Raw genomic sequence first — 22,510 nt, 5'->3', positions numbered from 1 at the left:
TAAAACAACATATGAACACTAAAAATACCTCATCAGTTTTCTCTCAAGAAATTCCTTAAGACAGAAGCAAAGAGAAATATGAAAACAAAAGTTGCACACTGGAGAATTATTAGAAGCCTCAAGGTCCTTCTTCATCATTAACATTGTCTACAGTAGCATATATTAGAAAAGAGCAGCTGTGTGGAAACTCCATCCATCTCTATCCCCCCTTCTCTTGCACTTGCTCCTTCACCACTGGCCTTCTATCCACCACCTTCAAAAACATCAGAACAACACATAACAGCACAACGTATTTATTTTATTTAATTTTTTAATTTATTTAATTTTATATTTATTTTATCAGCGTGCCTTAGCAGGAGCATGCTGCAACAGTTTGAGCTCCTCGGGGAGCTCAGCACGGGCATGGCTTGCAAGGTTCAGTACAAGCTGAGCCGAGAGCAGCTAGATCCAGTACCATGCCTTAAGGAAATAAGCTTTTTTTCTAGAATAAGTCACGTGTTAGATTTCAAGTAGAAACAAAATACGGGTTCATATTAAAAGCAGAACAGCAGTTATGACCAATCATAGCTAGTAAATGAATTGAAAAGAACCAGTATCAGGTTTTCGCACTTATGCCCCTCTATTATGTTAACTGGACAGAGACACCAACAGGCTGGTATTACGGATACTTTAAGCAACATTTCCTCTGACTGAGCTCCAGCTGGAAAATAACAGCAACTGAGAAAACACTAACATTTAGCAAGATGATTGCTAATATTTCCTATTCTCTGGCTCCACTCTCATCATTCAGCTCAAGGCTTTGGTTTCTAGGAAACATCTTGCAATTTCCACCTGTAGCTCTTCAGCAGATGTCACTTCTCAGATCAGGCAGGATTTCTCATCAAATATTGGCCAGAACTTAAGAAAACTGAAGCTCCAATCCTGCTCCTTCTAAATGGGGTGAACTTTATAAGTGTTGTGGTCTTAGCAAGTGCTGCTAGGTTCACGTTTGTAAAGGCTCTTCCTCACACTCCCCTCCGGTCGGGTGAATATGAAAACGAATGCTGCCTCTCTTTGGCTCTTTGTATCAGCAGGAAATACTTCCTCAGGCATCCCTTCAACTTAATTCTTCATCTTTACCTTGAATGTCTTCTTCACATATATCTCACCGACAGTAATGCTCAACGTAGTCCATTACCTGACGTCTTTGGACAAAGTTAATTGCACCCCTGACTCACAACAGCATTTTTGTAGTCCTGCTTCGGCCCTAGCAAGTGGGATCTGCTCTGGATATTTTAATTTCCTGTCTCGTTAATTCCAATCAATAAATTTTGATCAGATGTTGATGGTAATGACTAATAATATTAGGCTATTTGCTTTAAGATAATCTTTATTATTTTTGTTTGTTCGTTTTTACTACAAAATTTCTAAATACAGCATTTAACTTAAATGACATTAACTGGTACCTCTTCTAGATGAAATGTTTGATCCCGTCCTCTTACAAAACCTATGGGAACAGCTTTTTTGATCATTTGAAAACATTTGCGGGCATTTTTGGCCTTTCTTCACATTGTTCTAATTCAATTTGCACACTGAAGCACAAATGACGAGAAACCCCACTTGCCATGCACAAGCTGTGTCACTGGAGGAATTTACAAACTGAGCATAATCTGGTTTAAATACACAACCATGCCCAAGTGGACCAGCATCGGTGGGAGCCTCTGTGCTGGCAGACGAATGGCTGCAGCATCACCTCAGGGAACTGCGTGAGGGTTTATGTCCAATTAGCTGCACCCTTCTGTGGTAGCTCGCTGCTCACTGTCAGGCTGCACAGAGATTAACTAATGTGAACTACGGGCTTGACAGCACTTGTAAAAGCAACGAAATTAAATGGGAAACATGGTTCCTGCTCTGTATTAGCCTGACACCTTGCTTTGAGAACTCAAGGAATATAGCACTGCTCTTTGAGAGAAAGGGTGAGAGTGTGGAGCTAGGATGATAGAAAACAGTTTCATCTGAGGTCCCTGCAGAGTGTCACTACAGCTGTGGGAGTGGACAGATTCGTTTCTCCTCCACTAATCAGCAGATAAGCTAGAGTCTGAACATAGGAAAAAAATCCACAAATTTTCAGAATCAAACTTTTTTTTCCCTAAATGGAAATAATTTTTGAATCCTTCTAGGAGAATCAGGGTGCTTTTTAAATTTTTTTTTCCTCTTTGAAGTTTTTACTGCCTGCATCTTCATTAACACATTTCTTGTAATTAAATAATATATACTTAGTAAAAAAATAAACCTTTACTCTTGTGCATTTATTTCATAAAACTCAAAGCAAATACATTTGATGAATTTGTTCCTACAGATGAGCTGAATTTTCACCAAAAACTTTTTGTTCCCGTTTTGTTAGAACTCATTCTTTTAACTTTTCTGCTATTCAGAGTTACTACAGGCAAAAGTCTTTCTGAGCACTGAGCTTTTATGATAAGTTCTGGCTGGGAACAATGCAAATGTTCCCTGTCGGCAGCAGGGTCTCAAGGAAAATTGAAGCCCTTCCAAAACACAAGTGGTGCTCTAAGAAATCGCGTTGAGTTGGCCAGACCAACGGCCACGCTAAGTGAGCAGGGAAGAAAAAGTTCACTGAACGGAGCCCTTAAACTCCGCAAACCCGTAGGCAACAGGAGTAAAAAGTCAGCCCCACAGCGCTGTCGTGCTGCAATTAAAGCCATGTTTGAAGTGTGAGACTGGGGAGCAGCCAGAAGTGATGGTGTGGGGGCGCAGGGCCCTTTCTGTACACAGAAGTAACCGGGAATGGGCAGCATCAGCACGCCCATCGCTGGGGACGAACGTCAGCCCTGATCTCAGAGGTGTCTGGAGGTGAGCGAACAGTTTAATCTCATTTCTTCCCGGTTTAGCCTCTTTGCAGAGGCAGCCAATCGGGGAGCTATTTATTGCTAATTCTGATTACAGATATCCATCTGCTAGACGCTGGGCTAAACCCTCCAGCCAGGCATCGGCAAGAAGCCGCTGGGCTTGGTATCAATGGAGACGTCTGGTTCGCACGAAGTTTTCTTGCAAGACTGCAAACACCCACTGCTCAGACACCTTTACACGCACCTTCGCTTTCCTTGCAATTCATACTCTTAATTTTAGAGACGTGTCTCATGCTCTGTCTCACCTCATGCCGAAAGCTTGTTTCTCTCCCTTCAGACAGGCAGGGACTTGGCCCCTGGACCCGCTGAAGCCTCTCGTATACCTCAGGCTCACTTCAAACTGCTGTGGAAGAAACCAAACGCCCTGTTTGGTTGCCTGGCGGGCTTTCTCCCACCTTCTCCCTGCCAGAGAGTCGTGCCGATAAGGCTTTTGAAAAGGGAGAAAAGTTACAGAAGAACCGTGGCAATGTGACAGCTCGGTGTGTGCACGCACGATCGCTCCCAAAATAATCTCTCAGTGCCTTCCACCGGAGCTATGTGCCTGGCGTCTGCGCGCACGTGTTCAGCTGTCGGTGCTGTGCTTTCTCCGTTAACGAACTGCTCACATTAAAGCGAGCTCTCCCTCCCGGCGCAGAGCTCTGCAAATCGCCGTCCTCCCTCCACCGGCCGGCGGTCCCTCCGCCAGAGGCAGGCTCCGGGTGCCTCTCCCCCCCCCCCCCCGCCCCCGACGAGCCCATCCCGGGGTCGGGGGCTCTCGGGGGCTGCCTCTGGGGGTCCCTCCGGCCCCGGGGGCTGGGGTCCCGCCGCTCCCTCTCCTCCGAGGCTCCCCCCGTCGTTTTGCTGCGCCTCCCCGGAGCAAATCGCTTTCCAGACGTGTCCCTGATGTCAGCGCGCTAAGCCCAAGCCCCAATCTGCTCCGAGAGATGCTGATCGGCTTACGGGCCGGGAGTTTGCTCGCCGCCCTTCCGAAACCCCAGACCTGCCTCCCAAACCCCTCTCCCCTCCCTCCCGGTCCCGGGGGGGTCCCCGCAGCGGCATGGCCCGGCCCGGGGGCGGCCGGCGGGCAGGGGGCGACCAGACCCCCCCCAGGCTCCGGGACGCCTAGGCGGCGTGCCGGGGTGCCGGTGTCAGGGGTGTCGGTGTCAGGGGCGTCGGTGACAGGGGTGTCGGTGACAGGGTGTCGACATGGTGCTGCTGTCGGGGGCCGGGGGGCAGCTGGCCGGGGAGCGGGTCTGCCCCGCGCCGGGCTCCGGCAAGGAGCTGCCCGAGGCGGAGAGCGGCCCCGAGCAGGGGGCGGAGGGGGCTGCCGGCCAGGGGCAGGGCGACGAGGGGGAGGAGGAGGAGGAGGGGGAAGAAGAGGACTGCGAGGAGTACGAGGATTTCTCCGAGCTGCCCGACACCTGCAGCATCGCCTCGGACGACTCCTTCTACCCGCCGGGGGGGCTGGAGGACGAGGCGGAGGACGGCTGGTCCCTGGAGCAAGGGGACGGCGACAGCCCCGAGGCGCTGAGCCTCTTCCGAGCCTGCTGCACCAACAACGCCGTGGTGCTCCGGGCGCTCATCCGACAGGGCCCCGAGGAGGAGGAGGTGCGGGAGACCGACCGCAACCGCCGGGTGAGCAGCCCGGCACGGCCCGGGGATGGGATTTGGGGGGTGCGGGGAGGATCCGCTCGGGTTTTGGGTCCGCAGCCCCACGGGGGGAGGATGAGGTACGGGGGAGCTGAAATCCCGGACCGCCAGGGTGGGCAGCCCTCTGGGGGGCAAGGCTACCCCTCAGGGATATCTCCTTTAGGACCAAACCTTTCCCTTCGCCACCCCGTCCCTCCCCTTGTCACCTCGAGAATCTGGACTACGGCTCCAAGTCTGCCTTCCCCTTTCTGTTTTGTGTTTGTTTCTCTTTAGCTCTCTGAAAAGTTTGGGCTTGCTCTCGGTTCCCAGCACGCCAGGGGCAGAGTTTGGGGAATTCCTGCTCTACAGTCAGGCTTTGTGGAATTCACCTTGTGTTCGCTTTGTTGCCGGTGGCCTATTTTTGGATCTTGTGTCATTGCAATCTTTGTGATTTGGTTTCTGGCTGTTAGTTAGCTAACTGCAGGGCTGGACGGGTGTTTCAGTAAGTCAGAGGGTGAAAACTTTTCTGGGAATATGCAGCTGGGACATTTAAGTAACACACAAAATTATCAACAGCAACTCCAATCACTTGTTTTTTTCTACGGTTTATATTGAAACTATTAAAACTAAGTAATTTTTACTTGCAGTTTGCATAAGGAGTCTCAAAAAAAAAAACCAAACCAACCAACAAACAAAAAAACTATGACTACTCTGTGACAGGAACCTTTTGGAGGAAAGCCTGAGTGATTTTAATTGGGCAAGCGACTTGTAGGTTTTGGCAACTTAAGAGGACTTTGCATGGCAAATAAGACAATAATTTGGCTTGGGACCTGTTTAGAGATGGACTTTTCTTTGGTCTTAATTGTATTTACCTGTAGGATTCTTTCTACAAAGAATCTTTCATCCCCTCCCCAAATGATTATTTTAATACAACTGTTTCAGCGATCTGATTCACAGCCTATTTCTACAAAAGTTACCAATGCAACAGGTTGTATTAACACATGCAAGGGGCAGCCATCTATGCCGTGGGGGCAGGAATGAGCTGTAGAGCACAGAAATGCTCTAAATCTACTTTTCTGCCAAAGGCAAGATAGGTATGCTCCTTGCTGGTGTTGTGTGAGATCCACCCCTATGTTGCAGCAGGTCTTGAAAGCCCTGCTCGGGTCCCTCCATCCCGTGCACGAGGCTCAGGCCTGTGCGTGTGGTGCTGCCCCGGGCCTGAGCCCCAGCCGTGGCGGCTGACCTCCATCTGCGTGGGTTCAGCAAGGCCTGGGGCACACGTGGCAGGGGGGCAGGTTTGGCACAAAATGCCCAGAGCTGTCCCTTTGGGGACACTTCTGGTGGGAAAAAAAAAAATCAACAATACCAGCAAGTAAGAGATGTTTTGGAATACAGCGACTTCTGGAAGCCTCACTGGTGACATGGGGGGCGTGAATTCAATCCTCCCTCTGCCTGAGGGGATCTGAGCCCGCACAGAAGTGACCTTACAGCAGCAATGCAGAGCAGGGCAGTACGTCTTTTTCAGACCGATGAAAATGGGGTGCTGGAAGCTGTTGTCCCCATGGCAGGACTCCTGGGCCCTCTTTCAGGCCCTGCGTGGAATCAGTCTGTGAGCTGGCAGCCTGGACAAACCACAGCACGTTCTCCATTGGGTTTAAATAAAATGTACAAGAAAACACTGATTACTCTTCCGATTTTGTGCATCTACTGCCAGTACTTTCCCCAGCCACTGCTGCTCAGAAAATCAGGGCAAATTCGTATTATTTTGCTATAGAAAAGCCACATTTCTCAGGGAATTTTACCTGACAAAAGTGAAGTTTCTCTCAGCTCTTTCTGTTTCCTGTGGAATTTTTGCTTCTGTTAAATCTGCAAGTTATATAAAATCATCGCACATTACGCATAAACAAAACTTGTTTGTACTGCCAAAAAGTAACTTAAGAAGCTACATATTCCACTTGTGCGGAATATGTTGCTCCTTTTTTTTTTTTTTTTTTTTATTGCTCATATTTTTACTATTAGCTTGCAGAGTCTTCTTTTTGGCCAGGATGCTGTTTGTTGACAATGCTATCCTACATGCATTTATTGGAAAACACCTTTAACTTTTTTTTTTTTTTTACACTGGGAACAAATAAGATGAACTTTCATTTCTTCTGAAATTTTGTTTCTTTTCTGTGTGAGGCATGAGAAAGAAAAATTACTTATTTCAGGAGAATTGGGGTGGTGAATGGAGGGCTGTCCAATTGAGTAAAGTGACTATCTTCATGTCTCTGATCTAATAACTTCTGTAATGTTTGTACTGTGCAGTTGCATTTTCACGTTTATTTTTTTCAAAAAAAAAAAAAGTGTAATAAGTAACTGTAGTAAGACAAGGCCATATTTTGATTCCCAAAGTAATTAAACCTAAATCTCAAAATATAACATGAGGAAGAAACTTCCGAATGGTTAAAATCTTAAAATGAATTTGGGAGCAAACATCTGGAATTTTGGCATTGTTTTGTTTTTAATTTTTGACCCCAGCCCTGAAGTGATTCCATGTGTACATTTAGATTTGGAAGAAATTATTTCCAAAAATGTTAAGATCCAGAGGTAACCTTACTTCTCACATATTTTTTTCTTGACGCTTTTATTGAAATACACCAATTTTCTTTTTTGAGACTATTTTCCAAGCCTAAACAGTGACTTTTCGCAGGGTTTCTGCAGGAGCTGACTTTTCCCATGCTGGGTTTATGAGCTGCAGAGTCTCCCGCACAGGAACCACCTGTCAGGCACAGGCTTTCATTAAATTCACCTTCCTGCAGTAAAACAGACTTCGCTACACCCAATTTATTAGTCACCACATGTAGCCTGAAGACTGTCTCATTTTCATTGCCATGAAGAGAACAGCAGTTTACACCATTGTCTGTGTACATTCCCGAAATGCTTCATCCCTGCATCCTCTGCCTGAGTGGGGAGTCCTGAAAGGCCTCCTTGATGTTGCCTCTTTCCTCTCCTTGGCAGGTCTAACACCAAAATATTTGGAAAACAATTATGACAACATATCATATACTAATTGCAGATCAGGCAGAATTGCCTCTCATTCCTTAATGTGTTTACCTGCTTCACATTGACAGTATTTACTGTGTTTACCTGCCTCACACTGGCAGCATCGAGGGCTCTGCAAATATATATGAGAAGATAAAATCTTGGCTCCAGTGAAATCTCTTGACCTGATTGGGACCAAAATGCCATCCAGATAATGACAGGCTGGTGACAGACTTTTCACCAGGTGGTGTAAGGACTGCTTTTTTTTTTCCTCCTTACTGGCCACATTTTCAGAATTTCAAGTATTTGCATTTTGTAAGTTTAACATAATATTAAATCCTGTCTGGAGACAAGGATTATATATACTCAGAAAAAAAGAGTTTCAAAATTTGGTATTACCTAACCACAAAATGAGAGCCATGACAACAGAGAAGTCAATGAAGGAAGGGAGGAAAAGAAGGCAAAGAACATCCCCACGCCAGATTTAAAATAATCACTGTTGCTTATCCTCAGAAAGGTTTTGTGTCAGCTACTGAAGCTGTATAATCTGTTTTATTACATATGCTGAAGGTCCATATTTTAGAGTTGATATATGTGTACAAATGTCCTGTTGTAGTCTTCTTCAGCTTTTCATTTTTATGTCAGTATTCAGGCAGTCTTTCACCCAGCTCCACATATAACCAGGAACCACTGCTTGAAAAACGATTGGAATTAAACACTTTATTGTTGTAAGTACACCATTATACAGTGGAGGTTGCATATTTGTGATTTCAGTTGTTCCCTCTTAAAAGGTGTGAAACAAAACAATATAGGTGGCTCAGCTTGTGAGCTCTTACTTCTCCTTTCAGAAAATATTCTTAAATCCATCTATGAGCACAGTTAATTTTTCACATAAATGCTTCATACAGGATGCTGTTAGTCTGTACTGCTCTGTAGCAGGTTGTGCTTTGAGGCATCATAGTTCTGTAGCTCTGCCATCAAACAGGCCTGAATCTGTTCGTTTGGTCTTCTCTCCTTTTTCTTTTGAAGGGAGAAAACAGAGTTTCCAAGGTTGTTGTTGTTCTTTACAGTCTAAGTTTCTTTTGATTTCCCCTCTCATTAGCAGCTGAAGTTAAGTAGAAAAAACAAAAGAATAAATACCTGGGGAGGGACAGCAATGCTTCAGAAGCCTGGAAGTCACTGTACTCAATAAGCAAAACAAGGTAGCGATGTACTGTCTAGACACCTACCTGAAAAGCTTGTGAGATTGCGGGGTTGTGCCAACCATGGCAATAAGTCAAGTGAAGTAGGACTTCAGGTTTCCTGTGGGGGGGTCCGCACCATGGTGCGGTGCATGAATTAGGAAGAAGGTTTCTGCACGAATTAGGAAGGTTTCTGCTCATTCCTTCTCTACTCAGCAGAGAGCAGTGGATTTCTCCAGGTGGTGTTTCAGGGGTCTATGTTATGCTCGTGCTCTGATTGCTGTCCCCTCAAGCCCCTGTTGAAGAGCTTCTCTCTGTTGACTTTTGAGAGAGTTTACAGAGATTGCCTTCCTTGTTTGGGCACCGTGAACACCTCCTGAAGAAGATAGGATGTGTAGGAGGGAACCAGAGACAGACCCCCTGAATCGAGTGGAGATGTTTCACAGAATGCAACCTACATTTGTTTGCACGTCTCTGGCTCTAAAAGGATGTTTCAGAATGGCATTGCTCACCTAGTCTCCTTGGTGGACTTACAATGGTATTCAAGGCATCAAACATTTTTTTTTCCCTGCCTTGCACTGCAGACTGCTCCTCAGCAAGGCAAAATAGCCCCTGGATTTTGTGCCGCCACCGCTAGACTGCCTCAGGTTTCCAAGCTAGTTTAGGTACCATTACCCTTCACAGAGATATGCACGGTGAGTACTCCATGGAGATGACACCTGAATTTATATTTGCCAAAGGGTTGTGCTTCTAAAATTGTGACTGGCTGAGGGGGACACGGAGCTAGGGGTTCCCAGTTCCTGGGCAAGAGAGTACGGGGCTTGATAAGACTCTTCCAGAAAATCATGTATCACAAAAAGTATCAGAGCTTGTGTAACATGTAACATGGTTGTTTGTTGTTGTTTGTTCTGTCTGCATGATGTTAACTTGCAGAAATGAAAAATTAGGACTGCTGTATTTTGCGGTGGAAGATAAAGGTCTCTGTCACATACTACTTTCAGCTGTTGTGGCACATAGTGTCTAAGTCATCCCATGTCAGGAAAAAAAAAAAAAAAAAAGAATGTCATCTGCTACACTTGTGGGAAATTTTTCATATTTCCATAGTCAGTTTCAGTTCCCTCATGTTCTCTCATGAAAGGTGTTCTCATGGGAGGGATTGCATTGAAACGTAACATCATGATATTAAACCATAAAAGGGAATTTTTTAGGGTGGAATTAGTTTTAAAAAGACCCTAAAGGCAAAAGTAGTGTAATTTAAATCCTTAAAAATAGTACAGAAATACCCAAACACACCAAAAAAAAAGTCCCCGGGGATATTTATATATTCAAAAAGGAAGTGAGTGAGCAAAACAAAACAAGGAATAGTAGATGGCAAAATACAGAAACAGCTCAAAATGAGTTGTGAACCCTTCAAATACTGTATTTGCAGCTCAAGCAAAGCCATCAAAAAGGAGCGGATAGACCATGGAAAATATGAAGTCATAGGCTAAGAGGGAATTCGGTGAAATAATCAGAGCATGGACCAGCCTGTCACAAATAGGCACTTGGAGGCATCGTCGGGATAGTGTAGGCAGGTTAGATGACTGCCTGCCCTTGTCTGCATTCATCTGAAATGTTAGGTGACTAATGCCTTTCTAAATCTGGCACAGAAACACATCCTTTAAAATAATGTAGAAGGGATATATACACGGAATGTTATTACTATGGAGTCAAGAGAACAGTTAATAAGGATTATGAGGGTGCTTAGAAATAAATGGAAACTCTTTATCAGACCACTGTAAATGCATAATGAGACCCGCTGCATCCTCCACTCATTAAGCAGGTAGTAAGACATGATTCGTACTTAGTGTCAAAAGCAGCATTAGCTAACAGAAGCAACTTAGTGGAATTGATAGATTCAGATTTGAAGATGTCGTCAACATGAGAAACTTGTACAAGTTTAATCTGGTTTCAAGAGATGCAGCTCTTAAAGAAACCAGATGAAGAGCAGTTTCCTTGAAGAATTTTGACAAGTTGTTTCTTGTAAAGTGTATTGAACAGGAGAGAGGTTTTCAGCCAGGCAGTAGCCCAGAAGTAAAGGTCATAAAAATTCTTTGTTCTAATATAAGTGATATTTCACATCAGTATCTTAAGTATTTGGACTTGCAGAGCTCCTCAGTGACGATCCTGGTTACCCAGCTGAGCACAGGTTGACTCCAGATGTAATAAAATATAGCTGCATTAAGAGTCTAATGGTATTCTAACGAGACTGATTTCTGGGAGATTTGTCATTAATAATTATGACAGACTTATAATAATGTTTTCAGTAGAACACGTCTGTAACACAGATAAGAAATGTAACCTTAGTATGCCTTAAAGCATTTTTCCAGTAGAATCTTTCAGGTTTATTTTACAATGCACAATGTGACATTGCTGATTTCCTCATCCATTAGGAAATGCAAGTTCATATTCTTGACAGGGGACTATGGAGGAATTATTCTAGAAAGAATACTGACACTAATTTTTTCACTTACATGCTCCTAAGTTCCTTTCCCTGAAATTTTGTTGAGGTATAAAGTGCTCTCCGAGTTTCAGGATTTAGATAAATTTCAAGTTCTTGTAGTTTGGTATTTTAAAATTGTTATTTGGAAGTAATGCACAGACATTGTAGATATCTAGGCAACTTCAGACAAAAGTTCCTTTTGATGCTGAAACTGCAAAAGAGAGTAGGTCTAAAAACAGGAGGAAAGAAAGAAGCACTGGGAAAAAGGAGCTCAGAAAAATCCATTAAGAACTTTAGAAAATTCAGTTTTAAATCCTATAATAAAGCAGATGGAAAAAGATATTACTCTCCTCCTTACTTGTGGTGGTTCTAGAGTTTCCCATGCAGAAGACTGATACAGGACAAGAAATCCATAGAAGCATCCTGGGACATGTAAAAGGTTATTTTTCCTTTTGGCTCTCTAATCTAGTGGTCATATATCTTCTTGTAGCAGGAAATGAACAATTTTTGATAATTTCTTCCTGGTTTGTCTTTTTGGTTCTGTTTTTTCTCCTTTCAATTTAAGTATTGCAGTTCTGTTTTTTTCAGCTCCATAGAAAGTCTTGAACAGATCGTTAGTAGTGTCACGAGGATGCCTTAAAAAGTACCTGACTTTGGACTGAGAAACCTCAGATGCAGGATCAAATTTGCTTAATGCTTCCAGCATAAAACCACATCTGTGACAAAGTTTGTGCGTCCTGAAACCTGTCAGAGGTGTTCAGTACTTAGAGAGAGCAAAAAGGCAGGAAGTTTTTCGAGGGATGGCCGTCAAGTTTCAGTAACGATTCACCTCTAGGCATAAAACAACCACAAAACTTGAATCTCAAGAACTATTCTGAGTATGAAGAAGTTTAAGAGGAGTGTTTTAAAGAACCTGCACGTGGGATACAGACAGCATAGCTGCTGCAAATTCAGCATCAAAAGTTCAGAAGTAGAAGGCATTTTCCACTAGTACAGAACTATACAAAGGTTCACGTTCCCCAAAGCATTCATTTGCTGTTCTTGCTGCCTTAGTTTTTCTGTGCCATTTGTATTTTCATTAATAGACTCAAATTTTTTTTTTCAAAGAGGGTAAGACCAAAATGAAATGATGCTGGAGCTCTGTACTGTTTTATAGTGGCATTAAAACATTCATTTTTGAGCCATTCATTCAGTTTCAGTGACCACTGACATATATAAAGAAAGTGTGACTGTATGGAGAATCCACTTGTTTTGATTCCAGCAACTCTACTGATACCTGGCATACTAAAATATATACTAGTGGAAGTGATTAATCTCTGAGCTATGTTGTTGTTCTACCTTCCTCTGCCCTCCTCAATGACTAAGATATCTAATGTAGATTATAAAAGCTTCTAGTTTTCAGTAACACTTCTCTATGAGTCTAAGACAGAACAAATGCTTGACCATAGGGGTATTTCAGATCTCTGGACAAGGAGTGCTCCTTGAATTAGGATACTGTTCTGTGTAGAAGTCACTTTTCAGACCTCATGCCTGACCTGAAACAAAGTGCATGGCAATAACATCTTTCAGGAAGAAAGTGGAAGTTGAACGAGATGGCACTCTTAAGTAAGAAGCATCCACTTGTTCTGAAAAACTGGGTCCTGTTGGGTTTCAGTAGGTTGTAGAAGCTACCATGCTTCAAGTATGCTAGGAAAGGATGTGGGCTCAGAGGTCCAAAAATTCCAGAATTCTTCAGCTTTAAGCTAAGTACCAGCTGTTATATGTCTGGTGTCTTGTACGTTAAGGTTTTTGGTCTCAAGACATGAAATCTGAAGAGGAAGAACAAATGTTCCCATCTCAGGCGCTGGATTCAGAGCTTCCTGCTAAAAGAAGCACCACAGGAGCGATGGGTTTGGGTAAAGGCTGAGGGTAACAGCAGTTCCTCGTTCCACATCGTTCAGAGTCATCGAGAGCTTAACTTTGAGTTCCCTTCATGTCCGTCACTCCCAGTAGTGCTGGAAGTAGTGATTTGGGTTTTGGTTTCTGAAGGACCCCTGTCAACACTGACTTGTTGAAGGGAAGAGCTGGGCATCCCTCCCAGCAGGAGGCTCTTACTACTTTTCCTTCTGCTAGTACACTTCTCAGAGATGTGAGATGTGTTTGTTTTCCACTCAATCTGGCTTATCTCTGGGTTTCAGGGGCCATTTCAAAACGGTTTTGAAATATGTATGTGCCTCTTTTGCAAGTGGCACAGGAATTGCTTTTTTTCCATACTAATTTTACTCACTTGATCTTGTGTATGTGCTTGGGAATAATATAAACTGTGAAAATAAATACAGCTAAATGTCAAACAAGGAATACAATCAAAATACCTATTTGGATCTATCCAGACATTTCAGCAGGTACTATTACATTCGAAATCTGTCCTACTGTTCAAGAAGTCATATACTGGAAGATAAAAAAAACAAAGCCCTGTTATACATAGTGGTAATAACTACTGTGCAGCAGAGACCAGCAAAAATCAGGTAATTTATCACAGTACAGTTCTATGTGAGTAGTACTTCATTTTCACAGAGACTCAGTAGTAACTCTTGCATTACTTTACAGGTGTTGGTTGCTTAGTGCCAGATGAGCTTAATGCATATCAGGTTTATTTTAAATTACATTTCATTAAAACACAATTTTCTTCCTCTACAGAAAAGTGATACGTGATCATTAACTAAAAATCAGTGCTAATTTGCAATAAAGATTGATTTAGATAGAGTTGGCAGCTTTTTAATGTAGAGGGACACACTCGATAAGCACAGGCTGTGTGATCACGGCCAAAGGAGATGGTCTCGGGCACTGGAGGATGTGTCCAGCCCAGCTCACATCCACCCTGCCCAGGGTCAGCCCTTCTGGAAGTGGCCAACAGTGTCCACACATCTAGCACCTGGACTAGACCCAAGTGGTTCTCCTAGTTCGTCATTTATTTCAGGCTTTTCAACAAATGGCTAACTATTTTTCTGTGCGCTCTTCCTGTTGTTGTACTGTGGAGTCAGATATAGCTGCACAAAGGACACTTACTAAAAACTGCTGGTAGTTTTTAAAATAGAAATTAAAATCTCTGGAGCATGTGCAAGCCATGAGGAACTCCTACTGGCTTTATTGGAGACAGGAGTTCTCCTTTAATGCTTTCATAAATAAGGCTGCTCTCAGAAGGTTACGTTATTAAATTATTTAAAATGCTATGCCACATAGATATGGATTTATCCATCTCTAAGGGTTCCGTCATTAAAAACAAACCCAAAACCCCTCCAACCTGGGCTAAATATAATTTTGTTTCATGCCCAGAATATTACAATAAGAAATAATTAAGTACCATATGAAGGGGATGGTTGTCACAGAGTCTGAAGTTGCACATCTGGCAGCAAATTAGCAATTCAAATCGCAGCCACTATGGGAAAAACCCACAATGTGGAAATAGTTCCCATTTTTCAATTCTATTATTTTCTATTATGTCTGTTAAATTCCACAGGGAGTAATTTGAAAGCAAGCTGATTCAAAATGGGAATGACTCACGGTCAGGCTTTTGTTGCTTCACACATTTCGGATGTATAATGTTTCGAGCCTGACCCTGTAATACTTGGGCGGCTGATCTGGTGATATGTTAAAACCCTCTCACATATGTGCTGGGTTTTTGCTTTTGTTTTTGTTTCTTTGTCTTCTGCCTCTCTGTACATGAGGCCCTGTCTTTGAAACAGCCATTAAGTAGGCAAGCACTGATGCTGAGACCTGCCAGCCACCACCATAGCCCAAAATTAGGCCCTGGAGGGAAGTTTGGTCTGTATTGCTACTAGAGGGACAGGCTGGCACTTGAGCTGTTGTTATTAGTTTTATGAAGAGGAAAAGTGGCAAGTAATGGAATATATTCATTATGCTTGAAAAAAATAAAAGGAGGTCTTTGGCATTTTTCTAGAAAACCTAGTAGGTATCTTGCTATTTGTAGCTCCTATGAAAAAAGTCTTGGCACACCATTTGCTTGGGAAACGGGAAGACTAGCCATGTTCTTGTAAAAGTGCCTTTAGGCATGGATGAAAGCAAAACAAAGCAAAACCAGCCCCAGCCCATGTCGAGCTGCTGTCCTCTGGCCGCTGACTTAGGGGAGGGCTGAATCTTCCTGGCCATCTGCCTCTCCTGTATGGGAAGGATGCTGCTGCAGGTTTTGCTTTGCTTTGTTTTGCTGCTTCTGGCATTGGTGGTGTTTTCTCCTGCTGCCGCATGGGCTGTGGGCATTTCCCAGCCAGCGAAATCCTTCCTCGTGAGAGTGCAACAGGGCTAGCCATGTGCAAAGGTATTCCTGAGCATAATTGCTTGTGGCGTAGGACCCTTAATTGAGAACTAGGTACTTCATAATCTTGTTAGCATCTTACCTGAGTTAAAATAGCCTGTGTGCAGCTGGCTGAATTCAGGTGTCTCAGTGCATTTACAACACTCGTCTCCACACAAGTTCCCACGAAGTGCACTGGATCCATGACATAACTGTGGAAAACTCCCTGTGAAAGAGAGGTAATTTGATGTGACAGACAAGAGCTGCCTCACCAGTCATACCTATTACAAGAAATGTAGCTGCCTGGAGACTTTGAAAAAGTTGCTTTTGAATTTTAAAAATACAAGCAGGTACCGCAGGCCTTTACTGCCATACATTACCTCCCAATCATCCTGTTAGTGATACAACGTGAATCAAATCAAAATATTTAATGCTAAACAGAGACACTTTAGAAGCAGTAAGGCATATGAGGTTTCCAGGAACAAAAAGGAGGAAAACAATGAATGAAGGAGGCATGGTGAATGAACGTCAGCCTTTCTGTTAAAATTTATCACCAAAATTGTTCTTCTCTAAGATGCAGGATTGTGAAATGTCTTTCACTCGCTATTGCCATTTTATCTTCTGCAAGCACTTTTAGATTGACCCAGTTTATGCTTATGGCAGGCAGTGCAGCTGATTTATGAGCAGAGCTCCTTGTGCACGGAGCCTCCCAGCAGGACTGCCTACAGGTGGGTGCCCGAGGAGCAGCGCTGTTTTTGTGTGCGGCTGTGAGATTGTTGCAGTACATTTCATGGACTGCGTGCGTACAGTGAACAGATCTCCCTCCAAGAATTTGAATTCAAATAAGAAAGAAAAAATTGCCTGGAGGTTTCTAGTAAGGTGATGCTGCTCCTCTACTTCTCATATCTCAGGTCTAGCACTTTGGTTTTTTTGTCCATAAAACTCCCAAATGACCTGACCTTAGATGAGGTCTGAAACAAGAAACTGCAACATTTAGTTAGCAACTGTAAACCGTCTAAGTAAATTAGCTTTTACTCATCAAAGAAAGAAAAGAAAAAAAAATGTAGCTTCTGAAATTGTGACAAAGATGCTTTGCCTGATGAGCTGCAGGTGGAAGCTTGACCATATGGCCATACTTGTTCATATTTTTTTTGTTTCTATTTCATTTCTGTAAAAAATAGCCTTTCTCATCTGTGAAAGTGAAGGAAGATCTGAACAAGCTTTCCTTTTGTTTTTACTACAGTGCAGCTTTGCTGCACAGACCTGAGTCACCTTTATTCCTGTTGAATTAAAAATAAAAGCCAGTGGAAACTGAGCTTCACAGCCTATCTCCATATCAAAGCATTTCTAAAGAGTGATGAAAATTTTAGTAGACTTGATAGGGGAACTAGAAATGACTTATATATTTAATTATAAATTCTCTGAAAAGATTTTAAATCTCTGTAAGTTTACTGGTGTTTTTGTTCTTAAGTGAATGTTTAGGCCAGAGACTTCTGATGCAGAAAGCCGCATGCTGATGAAGTTCCTCATGCCACAAACAATTTACTACGAACCAATGAAGATATATGGAAGGTAAAATGCTATTAAATCAGTAATTTTCAAATCTGGCTGTGAAAACTATTTTACTTGTTCATGAACTTAAAAAGAGAAGGAAATTGTAAGTTGACAATTTTCTGACAGAGGCAAGATCTTCATATTTCCTCCCTGAGCTTTGTAATCCAACTGAGTATGATGAGTTAGCACACAATTTTTAACAGAAGAACAAACAAAACACAAACAACAACAACAAAAAATGTCTGACTTAAAAATGGAAAGGATCATATCCTGCAAACAGAGTTTTCTTTGGAATCTGTAAGGTGCACACCTCCTTCTTTTTACTGCTCCTGTATGAGTCATCGCCACTGTGTGGCTGATACCATTTCATGTACTTCCTGAGGTGTGGAAGGGGCTTTTGGGTCTCATTCAGTAGTGCTGGCACAAGAGTGATGGACTTCTGTGGGGAGTTTTAAGTTCGCTGTTAAATACAGGGTCTGGAGGTTTAGAAGGCTACAAAGTGTGCATGTCCCTTCTCACCTTTTCACAACTGAGTGTTAGTTGTACATTTATTTTCTTTGGAAAAGAAGTGGGAAAGTCAGTCCTAGGAAATGAGACATTTGGCATCAGATGATAAAACACACATTAGAATAATAATAATCAAAAAGAAACACAAAACATCACCACCAACAACAAAAGCAACAGAAAACGCAGACCTCAATGCATTAGATTCCAGAGATTATGGCTGAAGAAACAGCACAAACGTGGATTTGGTGGCAGTGAAGGGTAGTGCTTGTGGCTCCCATGGGTCCTGAGGTCCAACAGAACAGCAAGCCTGGGGGCAATGCCTTGTGCTGTTGGTGTGCCCCGGCTCAGCTCTGTGGGGAGATCAGGGAGGCTGGATTTACACAGAGCATTTCAAGGATGCTCAGAGGGGTCTGCTGTGGAAGGAGGATGGCAAATTCTCCACACACTCAGTTATGGCAATGTGACAAGAAGCCAAGTGCTAAAAAGGTGCAGAACAAAATATTTACCATTTAGCATCTTTGTTGTGGTATATTTAATCATCAAGCAAACCTGGAAATGTCACTCTTCTGTTTTTCTTCAGCCTCCTGCAAAATTATATGCTTTGTCCACAAATGTGACCTTTGAGTAATTGCTAAACGGACAAGGGGTAGCTTTATAAAAATGACTGTTACTCGTTTATAGTGTAAAAATGTCAGGTTAGTTAGGTTGCTTGGTTTTTGTTGTTGTTGTCTTCAGAATAATGTATATAATTAGGCTGCAGGGCTGAAAATTTACATTAAGAATGTCATACGTCACTTCTAACTAAATGCCAAATTTATAATAATAGAATCATAGAATGTCTTGGGTTGGGAGAGACCTTAAATATAGTTCCAACACCCTATAATATTTAGTTGTACCACTATATGTTATCTGCCTTTTAGACGCAGAAATACCTCTTCATCCCACCTTTTTATTCTCACTATTCCTGTTTACTGCTAACACTCGTATGGACATCCAGTTGTTGGAGAGTTTCTTTATCATGCTCTCCATCTTTATGAAATAGAAAAATTGCCCAAATGTTAATGGAATAATTTTTACAATATTTCTTCAAGGAAAATGTGTTTCTTTGTTCCCATTTCCTAGTCCAGCGCTGTGGAGTTGAGCACCACAAAAAATGAAGAAAATTGTGTTTCCAGGCCATTTCTACACTGGTTTAATGGGCTAGCGTCTCTAAGCAACCAAGTCCATTTCCACCAGAGGTCCTCATTTACCGTATTGGGATCTCAGCAGTTGTGGGTATACCTTTGTTTATACCTTTAGCAGAAAAACACTTCCAGTTTTCCGCGCTTGCCAGCCTTTTTGCTAAGATGGAGTTCTCTAACAGCAACAGATCAGCCCTGACAGCCTGTGTGACCTTGATGCAGTACTGAGCTGATGGGAACTATCCTTCTGCTATACAAAATCCTGGGAAGCCGCACAGAGAGCTAATGGGTGTGCAGGCCCATTTGTTAATCTCTAATTTTTTCAAGACACAAACAGTTATGGCTGCATCCAAAAGTGTAGTTAGATGAAAGTGCGAGTCCGATAATTGCTATGATGTTTGGCAAACACTGGATGTAATAAGGCGTTGTTATAAGATTTAATAAGACGAACGTACTGTTCTTGTGAACAGTAATAGCTAACACAAACCGAGATGGAGTGCATCGGGTAGCCAGCCAATATTTTTCTGTATCCTGTTATTTTATATAAAGGTATTCATTTGCTGATCTTCAGATGGAGAGATTGGAAAGCTTTGGTGGTGAGTCATGGGCATAAAACTATGTTTATTTTCTTTTGAAAGCTGTACGCTGCTTTGCAGCCAGCTAAGCAAAACTATTTTTCTTTTGTTTGCTTGGTTTTATTTGTTTGTTTTGGTTTTGTTTTGTTTTTAGTGTGTAGTTTCTGACTGTGTATTGAAAATTCTCTGTAAGACAGAAATCTTTCCTCCAGGGGCCTGGAGCATCATTCAAAAGACCCTTAGTGTGTCTAGATACTGCTCTCATTAGTGAGCCACTAGCAGGAAAAATACCATCCTGCAGTCAAACACTGCCCTGAAGCACCCAAAGAGCCAGTGTCACACTGGTGTAATTCTTCAGCTGCTGTGTCAAGCTCACTGCAAACAGCTGTGAAAAACTCAGTCAGATATGTTTGATATATACTGCTTTTTTTTTTTTTTTAAGCAGGTTTCTTTTCAGCAAGAATGTTACTTTCTTTGGAATACTGTGTTTTAAATGTTTCCTATTTCTCTTATAGGCACAGGTCCTTAAGAAGTAGATTGCTTATATGAATTCCTGGAGTTCAGACCCAAATATTTTCCAGTTTAATGGAGTAGAAGAAAAATAGTTTCTGGATTGTTTGACTGAAACAGTATTCCATAAAGTGGATATACAGTATTCTTGATTTAGCAGTCCTTTATACAGGCAGGTCATCTTTAGTAATTCTAGATATTTGAATATAAATATGAAATTACTCCTCCATCTTTTTATTGTTATTATTTTTTCAGATAGTTAATTCTGTCTTCTTTTTTTCAAATTCAGCAATGTATTAATGATCAGTTCCCTCCCTACATGTCTTTATTATTTAGGTGAATGGGTTGTACTCATAAAATGATGAGATTCTTACGTCCAAACACAGAGGCAGAAGATGCTTTCCTGCCCTTATGGCATGAAACTAGACACTCAGCTGAGATGGACGGGGTGGCCACAGGCTTTGATAAGAGGAAGAACTGCACAAGTGGCAGGTAGAACTTCACTCAGCTCTTGATGCTAAATAGTGACATACAGTTCAAACATGTACTGCATTGGCTTATTCATCTCCAGTTGCAGTACTGTAGTTGACTTAAGACAGGTAAGGTCTTCATGCTAGTGTCTCACTTGGATATTGTAAATACAATTTTCCCCTTAACAGAGCTGTTTGCTCATATATTGACACAGATTACAGCCGCAGTGAATGACGAATCCTTACTCAACTTATTGAGATAATGAGAAAATTAAAATGGGACTGCATATTAATAAACAAATAAACAAATAAATAAAAAGCTGCCTAAAAGCCATCCTCTTCGAGATTTTAAAAAACTGAATCTACAAAAAACGGTAACGTACTAGAGGTAAAAATGTCCCCTCTGAATTCAATGTCATGGTGTGTGGTTGCTCAAACAAAAAGTCAAGCTGAGCCTCTTGCAGGTAAGCATAAATGTGGACCAGCCTGTTCCCTAAATACAGTGCTAAATAAATGTAAGGCTGCTCCCTAGGACTTGAAAGCCAGTAGCAACAGTGCTCTTGATCTAGCTAAGTACTTGTCTCTGATTTTTCAAAAATACCATCCTGCCTTTTGTTAAAGCAGATGCATTTCTCCTAGGGTGATGCCAAACCTACACGTTCCTTACTGGGTTTCCACTCCAGTGGCCATATGCATCAGTTACTGCATTTATAGAATAGCAGAACAGTAGTTGGATGGTTTTTATAGCAGGAGTTAGTTCTTGCTCTCTAACCCAGTCATGAACGTTACAGAGTTGTCAGTGCTTGATAGTGTAAATCACAAGAGCACAATTTTCTTTGTCCTCGATCAAAGCATTTTCGTTGTGGAGATTGGTCTGTTCCTCTATGTGAAGTTTGATTTGAGACACGCATGTGCATCCCATAGCCACACTGTGTGGGAGCTGGCACGCAAGACAAGTAAGGTGCAAGACAGCTGAGAGCTGACAAGCCTGATTTGTATCATCTTGATTTATATCAAGCTCTTTCTTAACAAGGTTTGGGTTTGGTGTGATTCCGCTACGAGATGGTTCAGAGAAATATAGGCCAAATGAATTTACAGAAGTTGGAGGAAAGGAACTGAAATTTCATGGGAAGTCTTTTCTAATACGACTACAGGAGCTCACTGCCACAAGAGGGTGCTTGCAAACTCATCACTGGCAGCGTCTCTTCAGAGAGCTCCACAATGAAAATGCTCTGCACTAGAGCCTTTGAAATGTATTTTACAGGACAGGGAGATTAGAAACAATGATAGATTATGCGAGGGGAGAAAGTTGTGCATTTGTTTCTCACCCAGTGTCAAAATAAAACTTCTGGTTTCCAAAGATTTTGTGAATCATTATTTTTGGAGAGAGCTTCCGAAAAAAAACCCTATGCATTCAAACACTGTTTAGCCTCTTGCAACAGATCTAAGTTAGAGGCAGCCTGTGTCTGAAAGAACACAACAGCAAGAAAAATGCATCTATTGAACACATAGAAGAAGAGCTGAATGATATGCCTTAAAGTCAAGGGAAATATTTTTTGATAGTTATGTTAGCGCACAAAATGTGTTTCACATTGCTTCTGAATATGCTACATAATATGTTTATAAAATGGTGCAAACTCTCCTTTTTAATCTTAAATGTGTGTGAACGGATGAACGGATGTGTGTGTGTATATATATGTGTGCGTTTAGAGGCCAGAAGAGAAATTAACAGTAGCATCCATAAGGCCCAAGACTTGGGGTTCAGATCTAAACCGATTTCTGCACGTTCCTAAATGTACTGTGCTGAGAGACAGCACTGGACTGAAGTCACATCAGGTCTGGGTTATGCTGTTAGATGATCTGTCCATCATTTTGTTTAGGTCTTAGGGCTTTTGCCTTTTTGGGAAAAACAAAAACAAACAAGCAAAAAATCAAACAAACAAACAAAAAACAAACAAACAAAAAACGTTTCAATAGTGTAATTGATAGGAAGATAATTATTATAACTTCAGATTTTGAAGTCATTGGAAATTGAGGGATCCCCCAAAATGGTTTCTATGCACTTCTTTCCACAGAAAGTTTGATCCTTATGAAAATCTCATTTTTTTTCAGTGGTTCCCAGGCTCCCTGCAGCTTTGCACAGCAATCAGCAGGAGCAGTCAGAGCTCCCAGCCAAACTTATTCATGGGGGGAAGTGTTCAGTGCTGCCCTGTCTTAAATCCATCGC

At 42.2% G+C, this 22,510-nt stretch overlaps 1 protein-coding gene across 1 annotated transcript in view; it reads left to right on the top strand.

The window, feature by feature from the left end:
* The first annotated feature begins 374 nt into the window (after positions 1-374).
* ANKRD33B (ankyrin repeat domain 33B) overlaps positions 375-22,510 on the top strand; it is a 45,421-nt gene continuing 23,285 nt past the window's right edge. The window contains exon 1 of the mRNA XM_080583553.1: positions 375-4,520. Coding sequence (XP_080439679.1) covers positions 4,092-4,520 — 429 coding nt within the window. The 5' untranslated portion in view covers positions 375-4,091. The remainder of the gene's footprint in view (positions 4,521-22,510) is intronic.

The sequence above is a fragment of the Anser brachyrhynchus genome (genome assembly GCF_964034855.1).
Source record: "Anser brachyrhynchus genome assembly, chromosome: 2".
Taxonomy (NCBI): Eukaryota; Metazoa; Chordata; class Aves; order Anseriformes; family Anatidae; genus Anser; species Anser brachyrhynchus.
The sequence above is the reverse complement of the archived record's forward strand: the minus strand, read 5'-3'. Positions and strand labels throughout refer to the sequence as shown.